Source organism: Lepidochelys kempii, chromosome 8 (genome assembly GCF_965140265.1).
Source record: "Lepidochelys kempii isolate rLepKem1 chromosome 8, rLepKem1.hap2, whole genome shotgun sequence".
In the NCBI taxonomy this organism is placed as follows: Eukaryota; Metazoa; Chordata; order Testudines; family Cheloniidae; genus Lepidochelys; species Lepidochelys kempii.
Window position 1 is genome coordinate 70848488 of NC_133263.1, and position 14104 is coordinate 70862591.

General features: G+C 39.7%; 1 protein-coding gene across 1 annotated transcript in view; it reads right to left on the reverse strand.

The window, feature by feature from the left end:
* Positions 1-14104, reverse strand: part of LOC140916039 (uncharacterized) — an 89843-nt gene that overhangs the window by 21591 nt on the left and 54148 nt on the right. The window contains exons 9-17 of the mRNA XM_073356936.1: positions 13524-13562; positions 12484-12522; positions 8647-8691; positions 7171-7209; positions 5999-6037; positions 5053-5082; positions 3564-3602; positions 2424-2441; positions 1334-1372 (exon numbers count right to left, since the gene is read on the reverse strand). Of these exons, the coding sequence (XP_073213037.1) occupies positions 1334-1372; positions 2424-2441; positions 3564-3602; positions 5053-5082; positions 5999-6037; positions 7171-7209; positions 8647-8691; positions 12484-12522; positions 13524-13562 (327 nt within the window). The remainder of the gene's footprint in view (positions 1-1333; positions 1373-2423; positions 2442-3563; positions 3603-5052; positions 5083-5998; positions 6038-7170; positions 7210-8646; positions 8692-12483; positions 12523-13523; positions 13563-14104) is intronic.

The window sequence follows — 14104 nt, forward strand, 5'->3', positions numbered from 1 at the left end:
GTGGTATGAAAAACCAGATGAGGTTCAGTTTTCCCTCCTGTTATTCCACCACTCTATCTAGTGCCAGTTGTCATATTCTTAGAGAAAATGCCATTTTATATAATAAGTTCTGTTTGATTTTATAGTACTTCCAAGGGGTCCAAATAATCCTGTTCACCAAACACAGATTTGCCTTAATACAGATTTGCCATGGCCAAATGCAAAATGCAAATGTTTAATTACAGGTTGTTTTTTTTTAAAAAGAAAAGCTATGGTATACAACTTTAAAATAAAAATCATGTGAAATTATGAGACATATCTTCTTCACTTTACAACATAATGTTGTTTAAAAGCATTTCAAAAACCAAATATTCTACTCTAGTGACCATTTATCACACCAAATTAGGGGGGAAAATCATGGAGGGATCTCACTCCATACTGGGCTGGCAAATCCATAACTGTGTATAAAATATCTTTAAAATAACTGTTTTTTGCCATGAAAGTCATAAACACACTGAGCCAGATTCTCAGCTTCTGTAAACTGGTGTAGCTACTTCATTGAAACTGAGAATCTGGCCCATGGCCTTGCTGATTATAATAGGGAAGAAGAAGAGCAGAGGGCTAGTGACTATTTGCCTTGGGGGTACGATTATGTATAATCGAGAAGCCATTTATCTCCTTGTAGGATATAAAAGTATGATGTAACCCTTCAATAAAAGTAATGGACATAATCTAATTGCTAATTAAATTAATTGTTCAGTTACAAAGAGACATGCTGAGACAAAATTATAAGTACAGAGGGGAAAATGCTTATTTGAGTATGGACTTTCATCTCATATGAGGAAGAACTCTGTAGAGAAATCAGAAACTAGTTATTACCATGTGAAAGAGCTTGTAAACCTTCAGGTTACAATTGTGACTAGTAACCTGCAAAATCTTTTTAATGCTGAATAAAACGGAGGGCTAGATCCTCAGCTGGTACAAATCAATCTACCTTCATGGACTCCAGTGGAGCTTTGCTAGTTTACATCACCTTATGATCTGGCCTTGGAAGATAAGCAGGCCTAGATGGTTAAGGTCATGTAGATATTGAGAGCACTAAAGAATCAAAGGTTTCCATATTGTATTGTTACTGAAAATAATGGCATAGTCGTGAGTCACTAATTTATAGTATCCCTGACTTGCCGAGACCACTGTCCGATAATCTTAGACATCTCCTAGCTCTCTGTCCATAGTTTGTCCATTTTCAACTAAGGCTCCCATTCAACTAATCCACTGGAGCTGAATAAGCATTCAGTTCACTCAGAGGCATGTTGGGATAAAACTCTAAACACAATCAGGAAAGTGTGCTTACTTGTACATGGATAATTCTGTGTCCAGAATTGGCCAAGATCTGTAAAGAAACCAGAGGCTATTTAATTGGGCTTGTTTAAATGAAATACAGTTTCAGGAAAGGAATGATTTGTACTTCCCTGATTAAGGGAGTGAAGGAGCAAGTGAAACTTGAGTTTGTCTCCCCATTTCCCCCACACGAAACTATGGAAAGGTTTACTCTAGAGATTCTTTGAAACTAAAAATAAACTGGATATAATTCTGGGCTAGATCCTCAGATGTGGCGGATATATGCTCTGCAGGTCTCAGGAAGCAGGCTGGCAAGGGGGCAGGCAGGTCCCTAGCTTAAATTAGGGTATGTCTAATTCTAGGGTTGTGATTCCAAGCTCATGTAGACACTCTCACACTAGCTCTCATTGAGCTAGTGTGCTAAAAACAGAAGCATAGCAGGCAGCGGTGAGCAGTGGCACAGGCTAGTCATACTGAGTACGCACCCCACAGGGGTCAGGTGGGGTTGTTCTTGGCACAGCTAGCCTGTGTTGCCACGTGATGAGAGCTAGCACAAGTATGTCTACGTGAGCTGGGAACCACACCCTAGCTCACAGTGTAGACAGAGCCTTAGAGTATCTGCTACTACAGCGCTTTGTGGCTGACAGTGCCACAGTGCTCAGCTTGTTGGTGCTTGAGGGGGGGGATGGAGCCTTGCTGCTGCCTCTTCCCTGCCCTGTCCCCTTCCCACCTTGTGCATTTGCAATGTGAATAGGGATAGAGCTGCCCTTGAACAAACTGGAACTCTGCCTCGCCTTTAAGTGGGCCATGATAGGTTGGGGACGAGCCTTTATGTTCCCTCACTCTCTCTGCCTGGGCATTATATGGATGCGTAGTATCTGTCCTTTGATCATTTTATCTAGTGTAATGAAAATTTTCAGATGACGCTCCATTCCACCTCCTAACAGCAATCCACCTAGAATCCTATGCCACTTCCATACAGATCAGTCCCACTGGTTCTGCAGGGATCATGGACATCCTTCCATATGGGAGAAACCAGGCATAGGATTTGCACTCATAATAGCATGAAATTATAAATACAGAAGAAAAAAAAACATGCTTACCGATGGGAGAGTTTCACGCTGTAAAAGAAACCAGAAATCTGATTATTTTGTGTAAGGGTTTGTTTAAAATAGACTACTGCTTCAGAAAAAGAACCCTATTGCCTGGGTGAAGTGAAAGACCAAAGGCAAGTGCACAACCTATTTTGTCTCTCTTCATTGCACCATCTACGCTATAAAAAGGTTTACCATGTATGACGATTCTTTGAAAATTAAAGTAGTGTTTATACTTCTCCATTCAGTTTTGAGTACACAGTAGAAACTATGACTTTTTTTGTCCCCTAGTGAAAGAGTTCTGTTCATTTGAGTGGCAACTAAAATGATAGTAGTCTATGTCTTCCTATAGAGTACACAGATCCAAGAGTCTGATCCAAAGTCCGGGAGTCAGTTGGAGTCTCTTTGTACCTTAGAATATTGTGGGTGTGGAGATGGGGGGTGGGATTCTAACGCATGGTGAGGTGTCCATAGCCCCAAACATTTAACACCCATCATTTGTGAGAGATATTCAGCTTTTCAGTCAGCTGACTACACCAAGAATAGTGGAATCTGAAGGATTTAGTACTAAAGAAGGTTACTGGAGGCAAATGGAAAAAAGGGTATTTTGCCACATTTCATTCTGAAACAAGCCCTAAATATTTCATCCATTTTTAGGCAGAAATTATTTTAGTCTGAAAGAAAGATTTCAAAGTGAATGGGTACAACAGAACTACAACAGCTGGAAACTAAAGACTGAAGTAAGTTTACAGAAGAAAGTTGCAATAGAAACAGGAAAATGAAGTGGCCTTGTCTGAGGTAGATATAATGGTTAGTGAGTTCTGGGATCAGCAGTGAATCAGACCACTATACAATTACAGAACATAATCATCTACTGGTGAGTCAATAACAACATTCCTGTAACCTGACTGGGACAATCTCATTTCTGTATACATCAAATCATTGCAGTGATCTCTTAACTCTCTATGTAACTTTTAGTTATTTAGTCAGCCTCTTTCTCTATGCATAATTGCATCAGTAATATAATCCCGCTCAACAAAAGCTTCCACCCACCAACCAGACTGCTGTATCTATCTGAGAGCTAAGCATGTGGCTATTCAGAAGCACTTGGATTCATAACTCTAAGAATTGTGGAGAAAGGATGCTTACCACAGGAGGATAAGGTTTGCTGTCGGGATAGGACACTGGCTGTAATGAAACCAGAAACAAGTTATTTTCTCATAATGGGGGTTTATTTAAAATGCAGTATTGTTTCATGAAAAGAAACCTCTCTGTACTTAAAAGTTTGATGGAATGATAATGACTAGCACTTACACAATATAGCGTATTTATATATCTGAAACCATGTTACAAAAAGTATTATTATCCCCATTTTACAGATGGGTGAACTGAAGCACCAAGAGCTAAGTGATTTACCCAAGGCCAACAGTGAGTCACTGGAGGGCAAGTTGCAGCCCCCAGCAGTGAGTCTCACAACCCAGGCCTACAGACTCAGGCTGGAGGAGCTTGTGCTACAGTGCTAAAAATAGTGTGTAGATGTTCAGGCTTGGGCTGGAGCTCGGCATCTGAAGCCTAGGGTGGAGGATGGGCTTCAGAACCTGAACTACAGCTCTAGTTGCAAGGTCTACATAGCTGTTCTTAGTGTCATAGCATGAGCCCCGCGAACCCGAATCTATAGACCCGGACATGGAGACTTGCTGAAGCGGGTCCTTTGGATGGAAGGCCAAAAGAGGACGCACACTCCGTTTTGTGTCCTTTCATTCACTCCTGTTCTATGGGAAGGTTTAATATGGAGATCCTTTGAAAATTAAAGCAAACTCAATAGTAATATGTTGTTTTGCTCATAATGTTGTTTTTCTGGCGAAAAGTTTGTTTTGACTGAATTAAAAAAGGAAAATAGCCCGTATTCTTGAGTGGAGTAATTACCGTGACAGGAAGTGACTTTATTGCATATACAAGGGAATTCTGATGAGAGGGAGAACTGGGTCATTTGATTTTAAAAATAGGTAATTTTAAAAAACCTCATGGTATTTTTTTAATGCTAGAATAAATAGGAAATTGAGGTGGCCATACTTATGGTGATTTGGATGGAGAGGTCTGACGAGTCACAAATCTGAGTGTAGGGGTTTGCCTACTATGGGTTTATCAATCATTTCCATACAATAGTGACTCAGTCCATGTACAACATCCTTGTACTCCAATTGTTTGTCTGAGACTATTCGGTTTCAATATTATGGGCCAAATTAATCCCTGGTGCTAATTCCATTGGCTTTACATCAGGGATGAATTTAGATCAATCTCATCCTAAAGTTCCCTTTGTAACAAAAACTATAGTGCCTTCCATCCTATGATGTCTTAAAAAAAAAAAAAAAGCATAGACAGCTTTGTAACTATAGTACTTTATCCACAGTACAGTCAACCTGTCAACAAAAGTTGCCATAATATAACTCATAAGCCTAATGCATTTAACAACTAGTAAACCAAGTATTCGGTTACTGAGAGATAATATGGGAAACAGCTTTGGGCCAACATCTCAGCTGGTGTAAACTAGTATAGCTTAATTCAAGTTAAAGGCGCTATACCCATTACACCTGCAGAGAATCTGACCCTTTAAATTCAACAGAGAATGAGTGCTTACCTTTTGAATACCACTGCCTGTGGAGACAGACTGTAAAGAATACAGAAACCAATTATTTACTTAGAAAAGAGTTTGCCAAATTTAATTCAGTACCTATCAGACAGGAGACAGTAATAGCTATAAGATCTTGGATTGCCAAAGCATGAAACATTTGAAAGAAAAGTATTCTTATGTGGGGCAATTAATGAATAACACAGGCAACAGATTAATGGGAGCACAAGAGTTATCGTAACCCAACTGTCACCATTGTTTCTAGTACAATACCTAGTTATTTCTGCCAGTTTCATACACAACAAATTTATGTTGAAAAGAAAGTTTCAAATAGTTGAAGTAATAAATCTAGGTGGAATGTTAGGTAGAGTGAAATGATTATTTGAAATGGAAGATAAGTCATACGTTGACAGTAGAAAGTTAGACTTTGATTCCCTTGATCAGAGGTAGAAACATCAGGAGAACATAGAAGACTGTAGGAACAGAGCCAGCTGGAAGTAATGGAATTCTCCATATGAACAGAAATGTTCGAAGTTTAAAACAATTTCCAGGAACCTCCCACCACACTGACCCACACATACACTTCCCATACGGCAGAATCAGAGGAAACGCCTATGTGTAAATTTTGCTTTTTGTTCCGAGTATCCACCAGAGAAAACCTTTCTGGTGAAAGTATTTTGTTTGTTTCCAATAGTAATCAAAATAGAAAATATCTGCTGTCCGTTTGTAGAAAAAATGACTAATCCAGGGTCAGTTTAACCAGGAAGAAGGAAATTAACAAGGTGGAGCTATGTAATGCCCCATAACTGCAGCATTCATCTGCTGAAATCATTTGGGCTAGTAATATTACCTAATAATTTCAGGACATCCCTCTCTAAGGTCCTCCCAGGAATTTCCCCACAGTAGGGCAACATTTGGGCCTACCTGGTTAATACAGTAGAGAATGTGTTCCTACCTGGCCATAGGAAATGCCGGTGTTAATTGAGACAGCACTCTGTAAACAAACCACAGACCAGTTACTTCTTTGTAAAATGGCGTGTTTCAATAAAATACCATTTTTGGAAATGAAACCTACATGGAATTCTTTGTTTGGTGGCATGGAGGACTAGGGGAAGGTACAAATATTAAGCTAAATTCTGATTTCAGTTACAGCTGAATAAATTCAGAGTAACTCCTCTGACTTCAGTTAAGCTACTCTGGATTTATGCCAAGGTTACTGAGATCAGACTCTTCCATCATTCAACTACATTACATCATATGTAAGTTTAATGGATGGTGTTCTTTTGAAATTAAAGTTTATACTCATATGTTTAGGTCATGTTCCAGCACAGCATGTAAATATAAGCCTAACTTTAAGCTTAGCATGGCAGTAGTCCCATTGTAAACAGATCATGTGCTCAGTTCTCAGTACACATCAGAGAAAGTGCCACCTTTCTGGTGAAAATATTTTGCTCGTTTCAATGGCATTCAAAATAGAAATAGAAAATAATGTCATTTCAATACAATTATAAGAAAAAATGGACGTTGACAGTACATAAATTCTCTAGATTAATACAAAAATAAAAAAGCGTTGCTAAAAGAATCAACTGATATTATGGGACATGTTTTTCAGCCATGCAAAGAGAACTCCACTAAGAAAAGGAGGGTTAAATTGAGCAGTGAGTGTGATATACTACATTTTTAAAAGAGGAATCCGAAAAGCAGGCAGTACTTGACTAAGAATAATACAAAGAACATCATCTCAGATGAATGTAGGGAATAGTTATGCAGAATATGGAACTGGGGATAGAAACTAACAATTATGGTTGCCTTTCTTGTTTTAGAGATACAAATGTTGAGATATCAGACCACTAAAAAATCAGTGGAATGGTTATTGACAATTAGCATTTACTTTTGGGTCAGTAACCCTACAACATATTTGTGCTTGGTTAACTGAGACAATTTTGTTTCAGCATAATGCTAACTAACCTCAGATATCCTCTAGCTCCTGCCTCATCTTTATCCAAAGTAATCTAACTCTGCAACACAATGACTGTAATGGATCTAATACAATTTGCAACAGAGTGTTGAATTATTGAGTAGTATTTTGGGAGACAACATCAAATACAGAGGGAAACGAATACTTACATCTTTACAGCCATATTTGCTGTATATGCCATAAGTGCCCTGTAGAGGAAACAGAAAGTACTTATTTTGTTATTGTTGTTGTAATTATTACAGAAGAGTAAGCACAAGTACACAGAACCTCAACTCTAGCTGGTCCTCAAGTCTGGGAGATGCAAAAGATCCTGATGCCTCCCCCCAGTTCTGCACTATACCTCCACAAAAGGGCTAGGCACATTCTGGCCCTAAATAAATTAATATATGCTGGTATTAACAGAAATGTTTGATGATTTTGTAAATAAATAGAAAAATAATTTAAATTTGCTTTAAAAAATCGCCCACATTATGTTTGCAGCCTGCTACTGTCTCCTGGTATGGTCTTTTGAGGGACCTCTGCTTCTCCTGACTGGCCTTCCTTAGTTTGCTCTCAGTCAGGGCAGTTCTTGGACCTAGCAGTCTGTTTCAGTCTCTTGGCTGTGTTCATGGAGGGAGCCTGGTGCAGGTGCAGGTGCAGGTTGCCCCTTTGCTGTCCCAGGCCTTTCTACCTCCTCTTCCTTCTCTGTACTCTCCCCTTTATAGCAGGCCTTGTTTCCTTTATTGGTTGCAGCTATGGGTGCCTGCCTCTATGACTGCTTGCTTGTAAACAGGAGAGATTCTCCTCTCCCTTCTGTTTATGCTCAGTACGGGGTTTGTAGACCCCATTACACAGCCCAGCATTGTAGTATTTTGCTGGTGCATGTAAAACAGAAAGCTTAAACTGAAGAGAAGCAAAAGTTAAATGGAGCCTCCTGTTTTCATTGTTCAAAGTGAATGTAAGGTAAAATGTCAAGAACCAGCAAAAATGGTGAAAAAGTAGTGTATATTTTAAAAGTTCTTTTAATATTAACAATCTTACATGTTAGTAACACAAGCAAGGATTTTTTTTCCAAAATAAAGGTAAATACTGATTACTAAATTTTAGTTTCTCTCTGCTGATTTCAAAATTCATGTAGAAGTGAGTTTCATTTATTCCAACCTCTCATGATAAGAATGTTTCAGATGTTCTCCAAGCACTCAGTCCTGTGAGGTGCTGAGTGTTCTCAACCCACAGACTTCAGTAGGAACTGAGTGTGCTTAGCGCCTTACTGGATAATTGGATTTACTTGTCGAAGATTTTTAACCTGACAGTGTTCCTTTAATAACACTTCCTTTAATGGAAGTAGCGATATTTATTGTGGAGTTACAGCTGCTGAATTCTGAGGTCAGCAGCAAATCAGAATACACAGACTGGCATAGTCTATGAATGTTATGAGTCTATGAACTGGGCAGCATCCTTGCCTTCTGATTAGCTGAGTCTATTCTACTTGAGTACATTGTCAAAATCATCTCTTAGTTTTTCTACATTACTTTTGCTATAAAACAAAAGCTCCCACATTAACACTAATGTAACTGATAGCTAAGCATTGTAGTTAAAATAGTCACACTGGGACAAAATTCAGTGAGGATGAGAAAAGTGCTTACTGGGACACATCCACCCCGGCCTCCTCCTGGAGAAATGACTCCAACCTGAAAGAAAGAAGATACCAGTTATTTCCACGCTTTATGAAACACGGGAAAAGAAATCTTCAATTTTCAGCACCAAAAGTCTGCATTGCCATTCAGCCGTATGTGGAGACTGGGGATACGTACAGGTGGATGTTATCATACAGTTTGAGTCAGTAACTGTGGCACATGCATATGATGTGATTGCCTGGAACAATTCCATTTCAGTAAGATAACCTCAGCCATCCTCTTAGTTTCCATATAATTTTATCCTTAGGAATGTAGCCCTTCATCAAACCCCTCACAACAGAAGTAGGGAACTAATTCTCCACCTGGGAAGTTGCTAAAAGTTGCATCATGGAGATACCCTCTACAAACTAGAGAAAGAGGGCTGACTTGGGAATAGCTATTGCTGTCCTGTGAAACATGGATATATGATAAAGAAAATGGAAATAATTTATTTCCTTGTAATAGGGCTTGCTAAGCTGAGCTACTGTTTTAGGAACAGAGAACTCCCTCTGGTTATCTCCCTGGTGAGATGAAGGACAAGAGCAGATTCCACATTCCATGATGTCTCCATCCGCTCTCCTGCCCTTCACCTCAAAAGAATTTCCCTCCTTCAATTTGAGATTCTAGCTGATAGGGGCAGAAGCAGCCAAAAGCAGCACTGGCAGGGATGCAGTCAAATGGACCCAGCTGGGACCACCCCTCCTGCCAGCATCCTCTTGTCTATAATATTGTGAAGGAGACCGCCCCCATACTGACTCTGGGGGCGCTAGGACCCAGTGGTGCCTCCCCTTCCCCCTTGTCATGGGGCTTCAGAGAAAACTGGAGACACTAACCAGCCAGAGCTGCCAGCCAATATAGGCAGAAGCAGGTACCTTTGGTCCTTCAGACATTCCAATAACTTTCTACAGTTTTGACTGGATATTCTCTGCCTTGCATTGACTGACTGTTCAGCCAACCTTCCTTCCTCCTCCTCCTCCTCCATAGTCTCTTCACCTCAACTTCATCCACACCTGCTTCTTTTACCCTCTCCTCCCGTCCTCTCCCCTTGCCCCTTCCCCTCCCTTTTCCTTCCATGTAGTTGATCCCATCTTAAATACCACACCACAAAAAATCATGGAACATAATAATTGTTGCCATCACATTGTTCACTCTGCTTGTGTGCTCTGCCCCTGCCTTCATCCTGGGTCTGTCTTGTCACTTTAAGACTGTAAGCTTTTTGGAGTAAGGATCTTCTACTTCTCTGTGTTTGTACAGTGCCTAGCACAATGGGGCCCTACTCTTGGCTGGCCTCAACAACAAAAAGTAAAGAACCCGATGAAACCGATAACTATCACTGCAGTGTGGTCCTGAACCAAAGCCCATTGACATCAATGGGAGTATTTCAATTGATTTCAATTCACTTTGTATCAGGCCCTTACTGAGCTGAATGCTGATCAACTATATAAATAAATAATAAATAAACCAACTCTAATACTTTGAAGAAACAGCTCATATAGCTACTGCCAGCCAATGCGGAACTTTGCACACCCATAGGCACCGACTCTGTGGGTGCTCTGGGGCTGGAGCACCCAAGGGGGCAAAATGGTGGATGCTGAGCACCTGCCGGCAGCCCCCGCATCAGCTCCCCACACACTCACCCCCAGTACCTCCTGTCCACCGGTGGGCCCCATGGCTCAGACCTCCCACTCCCTCCCTGTGCCTCCCGCCTGCTGCGAACAGCTGTTTTGCGGCATGCAGGAGGCTGCGGTGGTGGGAAGGGGAGGAGCAAGGACGTGGTGCACTCAGGGGAGGGGGTTGGAACTGAGCGGGAAGAGGTGGGGCAGGAAGAGGCGGGGCAGGGGTGGGGCCTTGGGAAAAGGGTGGAGTGGGGCAGAGCCTGGGACAATGCCGGGGTCAAGCCCCCCCCAGCACTTTGGAAAGTCGGCGCCTGTGTGCACACCCTGTAAAGAAACCATAAATCAGCCATTTCTTTGTAGAAGGACTTGTTAGAACACAATAGCTTTTTAGAAAAATAACCTTCCTGTAATTTCCTGTGTGGTAAGGTGAAGGGTAACAGAAGTTTCACATTCCATTTTGTCTGCCTTTATCTATTGCTTTACACTAGAAAGGCTTGATATAGTAGTAGCAGAAGGATTCTGCTGAAGAGTCATCAGAACTGAAAAAATACCACATGTGCTGAGGGGACATTTGACCTGAATTAGTCATATGGAGCCTAATCCAAATCCGACTGAGGTTAATGGAAAGACACTTATGGGCCACCTCGATTACATTGAACTCATTAGCACTACAAAAGTGATTTTTCCTCCCTTCTTGTCAACTGTTGAGAATAGCCCACTTCCACCTTAATTGAATTGGCTCGTTAGCACTGACCCCCTACTTGGTAAGGCAACTCCCATCTTTTCATATGCTGTGTCTTTATAGCTCTCTACTGTATTTTCCACTCCATGCATCTGATGAAGTGGGTTTTAGCCCACAAAAGCTTATGCCCAAATAAATGTGTTAGTCTCTAAGGTGCCACAAGGACTCCTCGTTGTTTTTTCATTGACTTCAGTGAGCTTTGGGTATAGAGGAGAGAAAATCTAATGAAAGTGAGCTGTCTAGGGCTGTAGCAGTTTAATACGTCGCCTTCAAGAGTCAGTCTGAGTTAGTAAGGTTTCCTAAGTGTAAGCAAAATCCAGGAAAAAGATCCATACACAAGTCATGCCAAACCATGACAATCCAAGTCCTAGTCCATACATATGGTGAAAAGAGAGAGAAAACAGAATAATTATTGCTTGAAACTGAAGATTAAGGAAATCAGTATTTGCTGTGTAACAGTGTTGCTTAAGAAATACCTATTCAGAGAGTGTCACAATAGCTGGATACAACTGCAATCAACAAGGTTTGGGGATGGGGTATGTGGAGTGGAAACTGTTCCCAAATAACTCACTAATAAATACACTAAGTACATATACAGTCTAACTCAGTTCAAGACAACAGAGATAAAATAAGGATGAACTTGACCCTGTGGGTTTAAAAAGGCCCAAATCTACTAGGAAGGAAATTAAGTGTAAATATAATTGTGCCCAAAATAACTTGGATTAAAAAGATGTAAATTGTTCCATAATAACACATATATAAGTACACTTGGAATTTTAAAAGGCCAATAGGAATGGACAATGAACTCAATTACAACAGTAGTCCTGCGTTGAAGGGGTCATATGTTTTGCACTGGAGATGGTGTTGCAAATATTATTGAATTAAGTGAATGTCAAGGACGTTAGGCCAGAAAGTTTTGTAACATTTTGTAAATGAATTAGAGGGAAAAAACGAAAATGGCTAGAAACAAAAGAGAAACTGCACATTCTATTTTTATTATCCAAGCAGAATGAAAAGAAAAAAAGTGACACTTAAAAGGGTGAAAGAACAAATTAGCTATGTGGAATAATTTTATTTAATGATTCCAGATAGCATTAACACCACAAGTAAAGAAACAAGGATTTATTTATTGTTTTGTTGACAGTATCAGCTTAATGCTTGGTTAATAAAGTAGAGGTGGCCATGTTTGTAGTGAGGATATGGATAGTGAGTACTGAGTGCAATAACAAGTTAACCTGCAAAGACTTAGATCCTGTATGGTTATTGTCTATTACCATGCATTAGTGGATCAATAACTGTTTGGAATCCCTGAGCTTACTGACAGAGACATATTTTACCACAGTGTTGAATAACATCAGTCAGCCTCTATCTCTATAATTTTGGAAACTCAAGTATACTAAGAGCTAGACTGGGGCAAAATTATAAATAGAGGGGAGTTAGGGTACTTACTACAGAAGAGCTGGTATGAGAGGAACCAGAGGATCCACGCTGTAAACAAATCAGAAATAAATTATTAATTTTGTAAAGAACTAATTCTATGGAAACTGCTGCTTTAGGGAAAAAAGAACGACCTTGTGGAATGAAATACCACAGGGGACATTTTTTGGTCATTTCATTCCACCAACCTAAACCATTAAAAAGTTTACTACAGAAAGCTTAACCCTTTTCCCCTCTCCACACAAACAAACCTAAATATACATATTGGGCCAGCTCTTCAGTGGGTTTATATTGGCATTATTCCATTTACTTACTAAATATGAGGTTGCAGTCTCATATTTAATGCCCAGTACTTGGACTGAGCCTGAGCTGGTAAATTCTTCTAGGAGTTCCAAACTAAGTAATGTTCAGATGAAAAATGATTGTACACAGCTATTTAGTAATACGACTACACAACCATTGGAGTGTATGAAATGTATAGCATAGTTGCTGGAAACAAGAAAGGCAAAACAAAAACACATCTTCACTGAGCTGTCACCTATTGTTTCTCAAACAAAACTCATATTTTGTTCAGTTTCATATAGAAATTACTGTATACTGAAAGGAAGATTTCAGAATATGTGAGATAAGTGATATTGGTGGAACTACAAAACCTGAAAGAATCATTATGCCTGGAAAATGAAGATAAAGGAAGTAAGCTGACAGCAGAAAGTCTTAAGCTTATCTGACCTTAGAGAGAAACATCTGGAGGATAAAGCAGTAATGACAAATAGATATCTAGAAGTTTTGGCGGATTTTATTCACCCAAAGGCAAATTGTTAAATGGAAAGAATAAATTGAGTTAGATATACTACATGATATAGGTCAGTTTCTGTGATCGCTTTGCCTATCACAAGTAGAAACATTCTGAGAAATTCTGATGAATGGGAAATGATCATTTCTCCTTGCTGCAACCAGTTCAAATTTAAGAGAGAGAAACTCTAAGTAAGCAATTCTTGTCATTTGTGGATGGCAAATAGTGACTCAGTGCTCTGTGGAGAAGGAATGTTTACCTGAATACATCCACTATTGCTTGAGTAAATTCCTCCTTTCTGTAAGAAAAGCAGAATCCAGTTACTTCTTAAAGGGCTTGTATAAATACCATATTGTTTCAGGAAAATAAACACTTTTACATGCTTGGTTTGAGTGAAGGACCAGAGGAGTTTGTTTCCATTCTATCACCCTACTCTATGTAATGGTCTGATATGAGAACTGATAGGGTATCTCTCCGAAAATAAAAACAAACGGGATAATGATGCACTCAGATTTGAGAAGAAACCACAGGCAGTGTCAACTTTTTGGCATTGTCCATGTCCAATTACAGCATCAACAAAATGAATGGACCAGAACTTACTGGATGAGGCATATGAAGGATGGGAATTCTAAAGCTGAGATAATCAAAGCCTCAAATTAAATGCCAGTCCTTTAAAAGTCAGTCTGTCTTATTAAGATTTTCTGTGAGAGCCACACGGAACATTCAGGAGAAAAATATTTATGCAAATGGCGACATTCTTTTTTAAATGCTCCCACAAAACAAATAATAAACACAATGCAATTAAAAAATAAAAGACACTGGGAAAATGTAGAAAAATAG